At 41.7% G+C, this 16,056-nt stretch overlaps 2 protein-coding genes across 5 annotated transcripts in view; one reads left to right on the top strand and one right to left on the bottom strand.

Moving 5' to 3' along the window:
- Positions 1-12,845, top strand: part of EFCAB14 (EF-hand calcium binding domain 14) — a 36,254-nt gene extending 23,409 nt beyond the window's left edge. The window contains exons 7-13 of one of the 4 annotated variants that reach the window (XM_068539821.1): positions 92-196; positions 1,230-1,421; positions 3,092-3,178; positions 5,603-5,714; positions 6,760-6,885; positions 9,371-9,538; positions 11,632-12,845. In XM_068539821.1, the coding sequence (XP_068395922.1) occupies positions 92-196; positions 1,230-1,421; positions 3,092-3,178; positions 5,603-5,714; positions 6,760-6,885; positions 9,371-9,538; positions 11,632-11,669 (828 nt within the window). In that variant the 3' untranslated portion in view covers positions 11,670-12,845. Of the gene's footprint in view, positions 1-91; positions 197-1,229; positions 1,422-3,091; positions 3,179-5,602; positions 5,715-6,759; positions 6,886-9,370 lie in introns of all 4 variants that reach the window. The other 3 variants (XM_068539823.1, XM_068539822.1, XM_068539824.1) reach the window with 3 other exon arrangements.
- A 1,633-nt stretch (positions 12,846-14,478) lies between these two features.
- Positions 14,479-15,823, bottom strand: TEX38 (testis expressed 38). The gene is made up of 2 exons (XM_068537950.1): positions 15,720-15,823; positions 14,479-15,086 (listed from the first exon to the last, which is right to left on the bottom strand). The coding sequence occupies exons 1-2, from the start codon at positions 15,754-15,756 to the stop codon at positions 14,479-14,481; spliced, it is 645 nt and encodes a 214-aa protein (XP_068394051.1). The 5' UTR covers positions 15,757-15,823.
- Positions 15,824-16,056: the final 233 nt, after the last annotated feature.

Below are 16,056 nucleotides of genomic sequence, written 5' to 3'. Positions count from 1 at the left end.
GAGAAGCTGGAATGTTCCAGGACCATCCCTGATGGATAAGTAGACTTAGTTATTACTTATTGCCTATACCAACCTTCATTCCTGTTCACAGAATCAGCATGCCTTAAAGGAAACCAGTGGAAGCAACCAGATCATTCCATCACCTTCAGCTACATCTGAACTTGACAGTAAAACCCACAGTGAGAATTTGAAACAGGTACTTTTGTCTCTGGCTTAACTCCCTGTGACCAGTGAACTCTGGAGCGGCCTGAGTAGTGTAGGCTCCATGTTACGATCCCTGAGCAGGCATCTTGTGCACACGTTTGTCTGCCTGAGAGCTGAGCAGAGGGGGGTGTGTGGCTCTGTCAGGGAGCCAGCATGCTGCCTGTGTCTTCCTTGGCAGTCTGCTTTTTCTCGCTGCATGTCGATCAGTGGAGTAAATTCCTTTTCACATCTTGAAAGTCATAAAGTGACCAGATTATCCTGAAACTGTTTTTGAACAGTTTTTGAATAGCAATCTGGGCAAGTTAAAGATGGATGGATAGCAGATTAATTCAAAGTGATGGCTGTTTTGGGTCACAGTAAATACTAAGAACATTAGAAAGCATATCCTTGAAAATCAAGATTTTCTAAAGACCAGAGGAGGGAAAAGGGTGAGTTCAGAATCACATTAAAAAGAATAAAAGAAATCTTCACTGAGAAGAATTCCTGTCCTGAGTTTAATGCCGTTTAAAGCCTATAATCATCATTCCTTTCTAAATAACAATCAGTACTGGAGAATGTCAAAAATAATTGAATCTTGTGCTAAATAATGCACTACCTGTTATGGTTTTGCTACATGAGCCAATTCAGTAATTGGTATTGTTTCTACGGTAGTTTTGTTCTGACAAATTAGGTTAATGAGCGTTTCAGTTAATAACCCAGCAGGCTTTCTCGCCAGCAGGTGAGGTAAACATTGGGAAATCAATTCCCAAGCTCTCAGCTTTCTGGGACCAGAGAGTGAATCATGTTGGTAGTCTCTTCCCTCTTTCCCCCTCCTGTCTAACTGAGGTCAGACAGTTCCAGAGGGAGTAAACTGGGAGCAGTTCAGAGTGGAGGGACAAAACGGAGACTGACGATCAATGGTCAAGAGCAGGAAAAGGAGTTTACTTCAATAAGTTGACATAGTAATGGTTGTTCAGTGCTGCTGGCCTGCTTGTCTAGTACATGTCTTTAGCTGGATTCCACAACTTGATTTATTTCCACTCCAGGATATCCTGTACCTCCACAACTTTTTAGAGGAAGTAAACAGTGCCCTAGTGGGGTACCAGAGAGAGAATGATCTTAAACTCGAGGGGATGAATGAGACAGTCAGTAATCTTACCCAGAGAGTCAACTTGATAGAAAGAGATCTGGTTGCTATGAGCAAGGTAGAAAAGCGAGCGAACCTGTCCTTCAGCATGGTAAGCCTCTTCATGTCTTTTGTGACATGTTCTGTGTTGCAGTGTGTTTTGTCTGTACACGGATGACATTCCACAACCTTTTCAGACCACGACTTCTAGGGTACTTGAGAGGGTCCACGTTTGTGTTATGCTTAATCCTTGTCTCCTTTAATCCTTACACTAGCTCTGTGATGTGAATGGCACAGACGATGTCAGTCCTGATTTGGAAGGGAGATGTAGAGAGGTTCAGTTGCTTGCCAAGGCCTCACCACAAGTAGTTGGCAGAGACGACAAGCTTCCTTTTATGTTACCAGTGACTCATCTGGTAGGGAAGCTCTGGCACATATTTCCAAGGGAGTTCTTCTTGATCTTTACTTTTTTAATTTATTAAGGGTGGGAACAATGACAGTGACAATAACTAGAGAATCTTTTGTCATTTCTTTAAGCCCAGACTCGGCTTTCAGACTTGTCCTGTTTCATGGGCATATGAGGGGGATCCCCTTGCAGATAATGTCAGGAAAGCTATTTAAGACAAATCAGTCAGACCAGCTCCTCCCCTTAAGAGATCATTGAGTCTATCTCATTTTACATAAGAGGAACCTGAATGACGTACTAAGTCACTGATGCTGACAGACCGTATGGTTTACTGGTTTTCATGTTATTGCAAATAAGATGTGGTGGTTGTTTTTTTTAATCACCTTTCACATATACATTGTTCTGGAATCCACGTGGGTTATTTTTTAACAGCTGCAAGCCCCACTCTTAAAGATTTCATACAGCAAAGACATAGGCATATAGAAATGGAAACCAAATACAGGAAATTGTATAAATTGTATAAGTCAAGTAACTGTATAAATTGTATAAATTTATAAATTGTGTAAATCAAGTAACTACCAAAGCTGGAAGCAAGCCTACAAGTAAAGTCAAACTCTGGCACATCGGAAGCAGCCTTTGAACTGGCTCTGCTACAGTGGAGCCCTGGCAAGTTGCCCGGCCTTGGCTTTGAGGGTAGAGTAAGAGGACCTGCTCCTCTTCCTCCTTTACAGGGGTGTGTAATTTACTACAAAGCTGTGAAGATTAAAGGAGCCTTATTTTTAAAAGCCTTTTTGAACTTAGCTAAACTGAGTACGGTAGAGGCTAGGAATTTTGGATGATTTGATGAGTATTAGGTCTTGAAGGTTGGTTTTCAAGGCTTATAGTGAAAACTCACCAGCCTCAAAACTCTCCATACTGTCCCTCCCCTCCTCACCCTATTTTTTTCCAGAAGAGGAAATTGCTAATAGTGCCATCTGTCCTGCTGTTTCTTCCAGCAGCATCATACCCAGCATGGTTTTGGGTAGAAGTCCTCTCGCCTTTTATACTTCAAAGTTTTAAAGTTTGTGACGGAAACTAGAAGCACCAGTTTCAGCTTTGTCTCTCTGAGGCCTTTCTCCCTCTCTCCTCTCATTCTCCTGCTGGTTTTCTGTTGAAAGTGTTCTGAGACCCTTTATATATTTACTTTTTTTAATTTTTATTGGAGTATAGTCGATTTACAACGTTGTGTTAGTTTCAGGTGTACAGCATAGTGAATCAGTTGTATATCGAGACCCTTTAAATAAGTTTGGCCAGTTTGTTTTTAAAATGCTGGATGTTGTTTAAGTTTTAATGTTTTCCTTTAATCTTCTCTTGTTTTGTTCCTTTTACCCTTTAAGATGAATGATAGAGCTGCCACTCTGAAGAGAGAGTCTTTGCATCAAGTGACCAACAGAACAGAGTCAGTAAAATCCCAGAGCATAAAGGTAAATAACAGGAGGCTTTCTCTGAAGTAAGAATAAATGCATGAGCACCTGCTTCTTTCTCAAAGGGAGCACTTTGGTCTTTTTTTGAAACTTCAAGACAGAGTAATTAGTAAATTAGTATATTAGTAAATAAGCAAATACTTTATCAGGAACCTGCCCCTTGCCCAGCTTTTTGCTAGGAGCTGGTGTGACCACAGTGAGCAGGGTAGACACGTGACACCTATTCTGGTGGAGCTCAAAGTCCATCAGCCAGAAGATCATTAACACATAATTGAGCAGATAATCACGAGTATGATAAGTGCTACAAAGGAAAGGTATAGGGTATAACAGTGCTAACAGAGAACAGGAAGGCTTCCCTAAGGAAGTGACTTTTAAGCTAAGACAGTAAGTTATCTGTACTAATGATGAGAGGCATAGATAATCTAAAAATGGTGTCTAAACTAAAAATTATTTCTTATTTTTAAAATTACAGACTCTTGGGGGGTGGAAGGGGGAAAAGAAAGATTGCAGTCTCAGTACATACATAGTCCCTTTAAGCTTCAGCCAGTTCCCTTCACCTTGTACCTTCCCTTTTTTTGATCTTCCCAGACATATTGTCAAGATAAGACAAGTAGTCTGTGATGTGCTTTGTTATCCCAGGAAAGAAAGTTTGTTTTCAGCATTCTCTGTGATTAGAGTACTGTTTAATATTATAAGATCTGGGCTAAAATAAAGGAAAAGCCAGAAAGATTGTGACTGAGTGACTAAAATATCATTTCAGATGCACATTGCATTCGATGAGCTCAAGGATGGGGTTCACAGGAAATGAACTTGGAAATGAACCATATGTCAGGCAGTTTTCAATGTAATGCTTTGCATCTAGACTTGTTCTTCCTTAACAGTTTTGTATTGTCTGGATAAAAATCACATATATTAAGATTTCAGTGCTTTATAAGCTAGGCTTTTGTTGAGTTTTCTAACTGCTGCTACCCAAAAAAAAATTTATCTTCACCTAGAGAATGACAAGAAAAATTTAATATCCAGATAAAAATGTTCAAGCATGAAAAAAGTAACGGGTGGTTATTATTGGAAAATAGTCGTGATTTCAGCAACAGTTCAGATTTTGACAGTAAATATCAGAATAAAATAGAGCTAGTACACATTTTTGCCTGAATTTTTTGGCTTTACTTTCTGACACTTTGTGTTTTTAACTGTTACCCCATTGTATTAGTCCCTTTGTCCTACCTCATCTAAGTGTCCAAAAGAAATGTAATTTCTCCTTGCCATAAATTATTCAAGCATTTAGTACCTAGTTTTAGCTATATACATCCATATTTTGGCTCCCTAAATAAACTAAGAGTGATCTACTGTACAGTAACTATTAGGGTAGACTAAGGATAAGAGAGAACTAAGTAAATATATATTGAATAAAAGAAATGTGTAATGGTCGATATTCTAACTAAACATGGGCTCAAGACCTTTCACGCTAGCCTACGCAGTTAGAAACTGACCTCACAGAAACCAGACTTCTCTCTTTTTATAATTAATTGTATTTTTTATATGCCACTATATCATCTGGGAATGAGGCAGGGTAGGGGAAAAAAATTTTTTTAAAGATACAAGTAAGGCCTCGAATTAGAAATATTATAGCTCCCTGATCAGCTTGGTGCTTTGTGACCACCTAGAAGGGTGGGATAGGGAGGGTGGGAGGGAGGGAGATGCAAGAGGGAAGAGATATGGGGATATATGTATATGTATAGCGGATTCACTTTGTTATAAAGCAGAAACTAACACACCATTGTAAAGCAATTATATTCCAATAAAGATGTTAAAAAATAAATAAATGAATGAAGAACAGTAAAAAAAAAAAAAAAGAAATATTATAGCTCCCTTATGTTCCTAACAGTTCCTGCCACCAGTTGAATCATTACCATGGTGGCAGAGAAGGAAGGTCAGGGGGAATATTTGTGGTTTGGTTGCTTTTTTTTTTTTTTAAGGTGATAAGAGCATAAAACTCTGCCTAAAGTGATCTAGTCACAGGGTGAAGTAAGCTATTCAGGAAAATTATTTAGTTAGTGTGAAATAGTACCTAGAAAACAATATCCTATCCATTTAGGAAATGGGTATCACAACAGCACCTGAGCAAGTGTATGTTTCCTTTACTGCTGACACATGCTTGCCTTCCCCGTCCGCCAAATGCACGCAGTGAATCAGATCATCTGTAGCATAATGTTCCCTTGATGGTCTAGGCTCAAATCCAGCCAGGCCCTGATCAACGCTGAGTACTGAAGATATCTCTAATTGTTGATTCATTCCTTCATTGCCTTCAGAGGAAGCCTACTTGGGGTCAAGCAATACAGGCTAAATAGGCTTTGGGTATATCATGAAGAATCAGATGAGGTCTTCCTTCCGCCTTAAACCTTCTGTGATCTTTGTTTTGGACAGAAAGAAGATAGTTCAGATTCTCAGGTATACAAGCTCAGAGAGAAACTGCAGCTGATCAGTGCTCTCACAAGCAAACCTGAGAGCAGCAGGCCTCCAGAGACTGCCGATGAAGGTGAGATATTCAGGGTTGGCTTCTGAATATTTCACGCAGGCTTGGGCAGCTCGCCTCCCACACAGAGAGTGGGGAAAGGTGTTCCAGCAGGACTGATGGCACTGAGTGAATGATGCCTGAGCGCACCGAGGTGAAGCTGCTAAACTTTGCTTTCATTTAGAAAAAGCCCATTTTGCACATGATTTGTACTCCAGTCTATTAAGGGAAAAATGGGTAATGTTTAGCTGGAAATAGACTTCTCCATGCTGTCTGCATCCAATTATAGGCAAAAACATTACTGTCGTAGCATGTATTAAACCAGCCCTAAATGTTGTTTACGGGAGTCTTCATTTCTGTAAATGCATAAAAATTTACTTAAATATTAGTCCTTCTGAAAAACCATTAACAAATAACAATGGGATCATTGGGTTGGAAGGGCCTTTGGCTTTAGTCAGGGACATAACCTAATCGATATTAGCAGGTGCATCAACCTCTGCTGGTGCTGCTCTATGAGGATGTAACCACGGCATTAGATTATGTTGGTTTTGACCCCTACCCTCCCACAAGTATTTTTCATTTTGGGGAAAGCAATACAACTTCTCTTATTCTCTTTTAAGTGAGAGACAAAGTACAGTGGGAGGCCTTGCCCTAACACTGTGCTACATAATCGTATGTTAGCACTCTTTCAGCACCAGCTGGTCTGGTGGCACATACCCCCAGATCGGGCTCATAGCACAGCTCCTAGGATGTCAAATACGCAATGCTTTTCTCACTTGCAGCTTGAACTCTCAACCTCTAAACGTGTGGAATGCTAACTTGTACTATAAGAGCATCCAGTGGGACCACGGCTTCAAACCTTAATGTTACATAATATTGATTGATCTTCACTTATCCACAAAACATCTCAATTCGTATCTTTAACTTCATGTAGTCACTATGCTACTTAATTCTCAGCTGTTTCTCTTAAATTAAGTACATATGAATTTGTCCTAAAAGGTTAGGACCTTCAATACTGGTTTAACTTGGTGTCACATTAGTAATACTAAAACTGTATTGTTTGTTACAGAGCAAGTTCAGAGTTTCACATCAAAGCCATCAGCATTGCCAAAATTCCCACGGTCTCTTGGAGGCCAGATTGAGAAAGCCGCCCAGCTAAGGCCTGTCTCCCTACCAGGAATTTCTAGCATCGAAGGTAAATTTTTATATTATGGAGTGATAGAGGAAATGCTCAAAGTTATAACTTTCTGACTTTTTTAACTTGTAAGATAAAGAATGATATCTAACATTGATTGAGCACTTCCTATAGGCCAGATACTTGATATGCATTATATCATATAATCCTGATAACAAACCTGGGACTGTCAACATTCATGTATTGTACCCATTTTACTGATAGGGAAACTACCTAAGTCCACATAGCAAATAATTGGTTGAGGCAAAATTCACACCAAGGCAGTTTGACGCTGAAGTTTGCACTCTTAACCACACTGCACTATATTATCTCTCTATGAATGTATTTTAGAGTCTTCTTCATTCATTCAATGAGTGCCTAGTTGGACCCAGTGTAAGCAGTAAGAATACAGTATAAGAATCATTCTCACTTTCTTCATGGATATAACAGTCTAGTGGAGAAGACAAGCAAGCAAACACAATACTGTGAGATTAGCAAAATAAAGTAAAAGTTGACCCTATTTGTCAGAGCCCTCCGAAAATGAGGGGTCCTTTGGCTGAAAATCAGCAAGAAAAACTTTAGTAGGAAGGATATGATTCACAGAGAAATGTGCTTGCCTTGCTTCCAACAGTGTGTGTTCCATCCCTCTTCGTGGTGTTTGGTCTCCTGTTTTTGCACTTGCTAACTGCCTGAAAAATCACCCATTCCTGTCACCCTATCTCTGCCTGGCTCTTCACCTCAGTTTAGATACCTTTCCACCAGGAAACATTTTCTTACCTCCCAGGACTGGATTAGGCTCCTCCTGTGTATGCACTCATAATATCTTACATTTGCACGTGTCACTCCGTTGTAATTTCCTGGGGACCTATAACATTTAACTTCACTCCCAGCCCCTAGTCTAGTGCTTGGTACATGTGAATATTTGTTAAGTGAATGAGTTGTCTACAGGCTACAATTAATGCTTTTAAAGCATAGAAGGCTTAAATTTATATTGTCATTTAAATGCAATTACTTTTTTCCCTGTCCCCAATTTTTTTTTTCTGTTTTCTGGAGAGACAAGAGAGTGTTCAGTTGTGTTTATTGGCAACACAAGTTGCCTCCTCCTACTCTTCATTATTACATCAAGAATTGATGAGAATAAAAGAAGGAAAGACTGTTAGAGCAGATTAAGAAATAGCCAATTTAACATTTATACTTTAATCCCTAACGTAGACCTTACACACTTTTGAATGACTACATTTTATAAATGACCTGAGGCACCAATCAGATTTTTATTTGAATACTGCTGTAGAGTACATAGCATGCTCTATAAACTCATGCCCCATGTACACACACGCAAACATTTTCCAGCTAGCCACTTGGTGGCAGGCATTGGGAACAAGTGTCTCACTGCTTTTCTGGCTTTTCGGAGAGCTTTTGAGACTTTATTTAGCTGCTTTGTTGGGGCTCTCTTAGGACTAAAAGTAGGGACTTACCCAAAAGCTTGTCTACAAAATTGCTTGATAGTACTGTCCTCTGGTATTAGAGACTGAATCCACTAAATCATTCAGTGAGGACACATTCAAGCCCTTTTTAGACGTTGTGTAAACAATCGGCCCTCCTAGGTATTTATTATAGGGCCCTCTCTTGGGTCGGGGAGGGGGTCAGTCTCCAAGAGAGAACAGTTACACCCTGTTATCCCCCTGCCCCCACCCCTGGAAACCACTAATCTCTCAACCACTGTCTCTTTGGATTTGCCTATTCTGGGTGTTTCATATAAGTGGAATCATAATACGTGGTCTTATGTATGCTTCTTTCTTTCAATATGCTCCTTTCACTTAGCATAATGTTTTCAAGGTTGGCATGCATGTTGTGGCGTGCAGCAATATTTCATTCCTTTTTATGACTGAATAATAGTCCATCCTACGGATATACTGCATTTTGTTTATCCTTTCATTAGTTGATGGACATTTGGGTTGTTTCCACTTTTTGACTATTAGGAACAATGAAGCTATGAACATATGTATACAACTTTTTGTGTAGACAACATGTTTTCATTTCTCTTGAGTACATACCCTAGGAATGGAATTGCTGGGTTATATAGTAACTGTTGAACTGACAATATGCCGTACGTAGTCTGTTTTATAGGCTATCAGAGCTCCTATCAGTTAGCTCTTTAGGCTTCTACAGTCCTTTCTACCCCTTCAACATAAGAATAAAATCTGGAAAATCTAAAAGAACGGCCCTGAACAGAGAGAAAGCCAGTCCATTCACTTCTCCTGTGATTATCTGTCACTGATTCTATTTTGGGACGATAGTGCCCTACAGTGTTCCTCTCATTCTTAAAGGATCAAGAATTAGTCTTTCAGATTTAGTGAGATCTTAAACTTTACCTTTTGGGAACAAAGTCTGCAAAGTAGCTTTTCTTTCAGTGCTTTAAATTCTGTTGAGACTACTTTTTAAACTGTTAACTAAATTTACTTATACGTATAGACATACACATTTTTTTGTAATTCCTTTTTAACAGATCTTCAGGATTTATTCCGTAAGACTGGGCAGGATGTGGATGGGAAGCTGACCTACCAGGAAATCTGGGACTCCTTACATTCTGCTGTGCCAGAACCAGAGCGTTTGAGGGAGTTTGATTCTGATGGAGATGGAAGATACTCATTCGTGGAGCTAAGAGTAGCTTTAGGTGTCTAGCCTCATCACGCTTATTTTAGAAATGGATGTATGCCCTGGACTACCTAATATCTACTCAGCTAACAAAAACAACCCTTCTACCTACCCATCAATCCTCCAGTCCTCCAAACTACAGTAGCAGACACATTGCCACCTTTTAACTTGTTTGAAAAAGCTATGTAAAAGTTATTTTTTTAAAAAAGACCATTTTACTTATAATAGGATACTCAGAAATCTATGATTTCCTTAAACCAGTAGGATCTTAATTTTAAAATTGCCAGAAAAAAAGTCAAGCCCTCTTTTTTTCTCTTTCCTTTTTTTTTGAGGGGAGGAGACCTTATCTTTTAAAACTGGAAAATGTGTATATAGAGAGAATAAGCCACCTTTTATATTTCGCATAAATTTGCCTTAAATTAGCTGCACTTTATACAGACTCAGAAAATGTCTTTCCTTTAACAGATAGACCTTTTCTGTTTGTAAATATTTAAAATGAAAGAAAGAGTTGTGCATATTTTGTGGGAAGTAGGAAGAATGGTTTGAAACAGGACGTGAACAAATGACTTGCTGTTAAAAATTGCTAATCTGATCTGGTAGCAGCTTGAAGCTGTGTCCCCATCTCCTTAAGACATCCTCTTTGGGTGCTGCCATGGGGTTTGGCCTGGTGCTGGGGGAGTAGATTTAGGGAGTGGACACTGTGGGTACGGTGCTGCCTCCAGGCTCAGGATTCTGGCTCTTCGGTCTATCCTCTCAGCTCCTCCCAACCTGTGAACCAGAGAAGTCTTGTTGGGGATTTTCTCTCTTTTAATCCTGTTTCAGGGTTTATGAGCATAAAAAGTTATCCAGTGGGAGCTACATTTCCTCCCTGAGTGAACTAGATTATCTTCCCCCACGCATCCACTCAAGTCTACCTTTAAGCCGTAACTGACTTTCACCTCTGATACTGTCTCCATTCTGAATGGCAGGGCTGCAGTCCCTCGGCCACTGTCTCAGCCTGGCTACTCAGGAACTATAGAGGAAAGCTCTGCCTCTAATTTTGATCCAGGAAACTTATTGAGATTTTACCTGGGGCCTAACCAAGAACCTAATATGTCCTTCTGTGGGCTGACTAAGGCCAAAAAGGTTGTGAAATGAAACACCTGAAATCATATTAGGTTTCCTTACAATTACAGCTCAGAAATAGCTAGAGGCTTTCTGTCCGGAGGATGCCAAACATGGCAGGCAGGCCTAGGGCGGGGGGCTTCACGTGATGGCAGCAAATCTAATACAAGCAAGTGCAGTACTTCTCCCATTAAATACTTCTGTAGCCCTGCTACTAAAGGTCCCTGAACTGGAAGGAATTATTCCTCCATGTCACCTCTGTGTGTGCTGTGTTGACCTTAGAAGCAATCTTCAGGCAACACAAAAGGAAAACTCTGCAAAACTTAACTGTGCTGTAGGCCAAGTCAGGGAGAAACTAGAGAAGCTTTCAGACTTCTTTAGTAAACCTTGTTTCCATTTTAACTTTGTCCAAGTTGCCCTGTTAGCCATGGATGCAGTGGAGCACCCTTAAATATTTAAGGGATGTTTTTTTCTTTATATGATGTTCAGCTCAGTGTTGGCTAACCTTGGTTTTTTTTCCTAGAGATATTAAAATTTAGTTAAAGTGGGATGAAGTCTTTTCCCATGAATGTGTCTGCTTACCTCATTATGGCTTATGCTTCTCGCTCTATTTCTCTCTCTCAAACAATTCCTTTGCCTACCTATGCTATTTTACTTTCTTGGAAAGGTTTAAATATAGTATAAAATTAGCCTGGCACTTTAGGTAACTTGAAGATAACCTACTCTTCTGGCTGCCTTTCATGCCCCCCCTTTTTAATATATATACCCTTGCAGATTTTGTAACAACCAAATAAAATTCTAGCAATAAATTGAATTATACTGCTATATTTATATGTACTGTACCATAAATAGTATGTCCGTACCTGGAAGGTATTTTTTTGAGAACTGATTTATATGAAGTATACTTGAGGGTAATGTAACTTGTCCTTTTTAGTTTCAAATTCTTATTCATAGGCAAATACTTTGAGGACACCTTAACTCTTCGTATATACTTTTCTTTTGCATCAGCTGTGCTTTTTAGTTTAGCCTCCATTCTTCCCACCTGAAGCTTGTCCGCCACCTACCATCATCCCTGAGCCAGCTGGATGGTTCCATCCTCTCCCCACCAGATTTGGCAGAGGTGTTCCTGCTGCACCCTCAGACCTGTGAGTACCCTTGCCACACCGCCTGGGAAAGTGCCATATCTCCCAGGCAGAACTAGGACATCTTGAACTCCTTTGTTCTAAGTTGAGCATGTTCATTGGCTTAAAAAAAGAATTCTCATAAGCGTATATCATTCAGTATTAATTTGGGATTTTTATTTGAAAGTTGTCTTAACTTATCCAACCTATGACTTGTGTCGATCTGTAATCAAGCCTCACCTGCCACACCTCAGCCCTGAGAGGAAGGCTAGGTAGTAGTAGTGAGTTTGGTTTTGGTTTTCGTTTCAAATGCTTTTACCTTTTCACTCCGGCAGCTCCTCCTGCTGCTTTCCTGAGTTACCCAAAGCATGTCTTCTTGGTCCTGTTTTTCTTTTGCCTTCTATCTGGTATAATGTTTACCTAGAGAGCCTCCCCCATAAATCAGAGAGGCAATGTATTATAGGAAGAGAAGAACCAAAAGAAGAGAGAACCTGGCTTAGGGATGACTGTAGTGTCGTCTTAAAGGCCGAGAAGGGCCTGGCTCTTAGGATTGTGTCTGATACAGCACAGCTGAAGAGTGGACACCCTTCACCTGCTGCTGGTTGCTTTCCCTTCCTTTGGCGTTCCCCCTCACGTTATATCACTGGACGTAACCACATCTGTGCACCCCTGCGCCCCCCCATGTTGGTCTTGCCGGTCACAGTTGAAGATTTTGACTGTGATGGGCTCATACTCATATGGCCTGCTGTTGAGTTGTTTTTAGTAACAGCTTTTGTTTGCTACACCTCATTGGCTTGCTTACCAATGCCAGTTTGATATGGTCCCCTCTTTCATATCCAAACCAGAATACATCTGGGTATTCCTAGGACTTTATAGAGCGTGTACTGTTTGTTATACGAACCTAACCTACCTTGTTTTTTTCTCATATTAAGAAATGTAAATCTACTTTGCTTAAGTGGAGCTATTTTGGTAATGTTTAAGCAATTTTGGTTCTGTTTAGGGAGGGAATTCAAGATTTCCATCACTTGATTTGGGCTTTGCTAATTTAATATCAGTAATAAAACAATTTTAATTTAAATAAAACATTTCTTTTTTCTCTCACTGTGTCTGTGATTAAAGGCTCGCCCCGCCATCCCCCCAATTACTAAGAAAAAAATCTGCTTTGATCCCTATTTTTATGGACTCCTTCCTCCTTTTGAATGCAAAGCCTAACAGATGGTGGACAGAAAGTAACGTTGAAGAATCTGCCTGAAGACCCGCCCAATTTGGCCTGAAGAAATGAAGGCTGTTTTGGCATGTGCAGGGTGGGAAGGGAGCAGGATGAGGGAAGAGTGAGCCCCTGCCTCTGTATCAACCAGAGAAGTTCCACTTACGCCTGTTTTTTATTTTGAGATTCAATGTAAGAGCATGTTTACAAGAAATATTCCAATGTCTTTGGAAAAAAAGAAGGAAAAAGGCTTGAAACCCATTTCAAGATAAGGGGTCATATAGGGAGGGGCTGGGCTTTTTTCACACACAGGAAAAAAAAATTTTTAATAGCTCTACATGACCGCTAGATTCTGAGATTGCACACATACTCACACACACACACCATCTGGGTGGCCTTTCCTCTCAGGAGGAAAAAAGCTTAGCTCATTTACAGATATGGTAAGATGATTTTCTCATTTCCAAAGTGAAAGGGAAAATTTTATATCCTGGAGCAGAGCTGGGTTTTCTTATCTTTGAACTGGGACCAAATAGCCAGTATTCTCTTTGTCTCTCCTTTTAGAATAGTTTCCAGAAGGTACAAAAATTAATATTTGCACACAGTGGATCTTAACTTTGGGAGAGGCCATGAATCCCTTTGAGAAAGATTAAAGAAAAAACAAAATACATTTTTTAGGAGGTTCATTGACCAGCCCTTCCCCCAAGCCAATCCTTGAACCAAGTTAATTACACCCCACACACACAATAAATCATTTTCCAAGTGTCTTCAAACAAGACATCATTAGGGAATGGACACCATGGTATATGGTGGGAAGATCAGGAAATTTGATGCTAGACAGACATAAATTTGAGACCTTGCTCTGCAACATAAAAATGATACGGCAAAAAAAAAAAAAAAAAAAAGTGATACGGCAAATGCCCTTGGAAACTTCATCTGTAAGAGGGATTGTGATATCTGTTTGGCAGTGTTCTTGTATTAGAAATAATGTAGACAACCACACAAGAACGCAATACATCTTAGATGTTAACAAAGAATGCAGTTCCAGCAGCAGTGCAGTGTGGCTCATGGGTTTAATACTGACTTGTTTTGGCCACTTCCAATCACCATCACTCATGCATCCTCAGTGGCTGTCACTCTTGTCGCAACTGTGCTTAATGTCCCACAGAATGGCAGTGCCTTTGGGTACGTAGCCCAGGGTCTGGCATACGGTTTTGTTCTTAAATACTGGATAGAGGGATGTTGAGCCCATCACAAGTACTGGTTCAGCGTGTCTCCCCACAGCCAACCCTCAGTTCCCATTGGTATTGGTGAGACTCTGACCTTCAGCTTGGTTTGCAAAGTGCCCCCCTCAGACATTTTCCCTCCTAACAGCAAATGAGACACAAGGGAGCCTTGTACTTTTTTAAATCTTTGATTATGCGGCATCTAGATGGGCCCTGGCCTCTGTGTCAGTACCACCTCCCTGAGGTCAGCTCCATTTCCTGCACTGCCCCGCTACCTCCAGCTCCCATCCTCAGTGAGAGGAGGCTACAATTCTGAAGCAGACAGCTTGGCATTTAAGCAGTGGTCCCTCTGGGCCAGTGTGGGGAGGGAATGGAAGTGGACGTTCCTTTCAGGACAGGTGGCCAAAGGGTAGGAGACTGAGTGGTTCAGCATCGGGGGTAGGTTACACAGCGAGAGGGCAAAGGGCGCCTCCTGAAAAATGGGAATCGGGAGTGGGGGGCTGGCCTGGGGCCGCAGCACCGGGGAAGGTAGGGGCTGCTGTGGGATCAGCTGCACTGCACGTTGCAGGGGGCTGGGGGCCTCCACCTTGGGGCTGCTGTCTTGAGTAGCATAGCTCCTGCTCTCAGGGACGTCCAACTCCCACGGGTGATCTGAATTCTGGGTGTCAGTCTCGGTCTTGGTGGCATCAGGGGGAGGGCCCGTGTTGATGGCTGCGTTCATGCCATAGTGCCGTCGCTTGTTAATCCAGTACAACAGCGGGCTGTAGGTAAATGTGGCTGCTCGCATCACCTCCATCCACTCCTGGGCACGCTCTTCCCGCCGCAGGTTCTTCCTCCAGTGCAGAAAGAGAATGCAGCCGCCAGTTATCACAGAACACAGCCCCAGGAATCCAAAGTACAGTGACACCCACACTAAGGAAGGCAATAAGAAAAAAAGCAAGCTGGCTGATAGCCGTAGCTTGGGGTCTCAGCTGTTTCTCATTCCTCTCCTCAGCCCTTTCACCAATCGTTCCCTCCACTTAACCACTCTCTGCATTCCTTGATTTTCTCCTCATTGACTGGCCTCATCATTCTTTTATTCAGTCAAAGCAGGATTTCCAGGGAGGTTAAGAGGCCACCTTTCGCTCTTCACAGATAAGGGAAGCTAGGTCTAGAGGGGCACGACCTGCCCAGGCTTACTCAAGCCTCTGGTTCCCAACCCTGGCCCCATCCAATCCATCAGAACGAGAAGTCTCACTAAAGGCAAAGCCCATCAAGAAAGTAAAAGTTTACCAGTCGACGGGACACCAATGTCCAATCCCATTCCACCACACCCCTAACCATTCAGCTGTGATGCCCTGGGGTATTTGTGGTACCCCCCTGGGCCGGCAGAGAGACATGGTCTATGCCCTCAAGAAATGCATAGTTTTCTAGAGGAAACCCTGTCCTAAGCATGCTTCCACGCAGGCAGCCATCACCCCCATCCATGCAAAAGGTCTTCCCTGAGTGCCCCCAAGCCTAGGTCATAAAGCAAGGGGCAGGGATTTGGGGAGGGAGCACATTTACCTCCAGGGAGGCTGAGATCCTCCCTTTGGGAATCCATAAGGTCAAACCTTGGTACCTAGCTGGCCGATGGCTCTGGGGAGAGGGAGCTCACCTACCCATCTGTCTAGCCAATAGGAGTCCCCAGAATGCCCAGACCCCACTGTTCCCTAAAGGTGGGTCACCGAGTTCTGAACACTGAGCATCCAAGGGCAACGCTTGTGAAGTCTAATGGAAGGAACAGACTCTACCAGTGGTGTTTCCTAGGCATAGTGCATCTCTACTGCTTCTACCAGGGACTGACCCACCCTCTGAATTGTCGGCCCCCTACCTCTGACCCACAGAGCAGCCCCCAGGGAAG

This window comes from Eschrichtius robustus, chromosome 3 (genome assembly GCF_028021215.1).
Source record: "Eschrichtius robustus isolate mEscRob2 chromosome 3, mEscRob2.pri, whole genome shotgun sequence".
Taxonomy (NCBI): Eukaryota; Metazoa; Chordata; class Mammalia; order Artiodactyla; family Eschrichtiidae; genus Eschrichtius; species Eschrichtius robustus.
The sequence above is the reverse complement of the archived record's forward strand: the minus strand, read 5'-3'. Positions and strand labels throughout refer to the sequence as shown.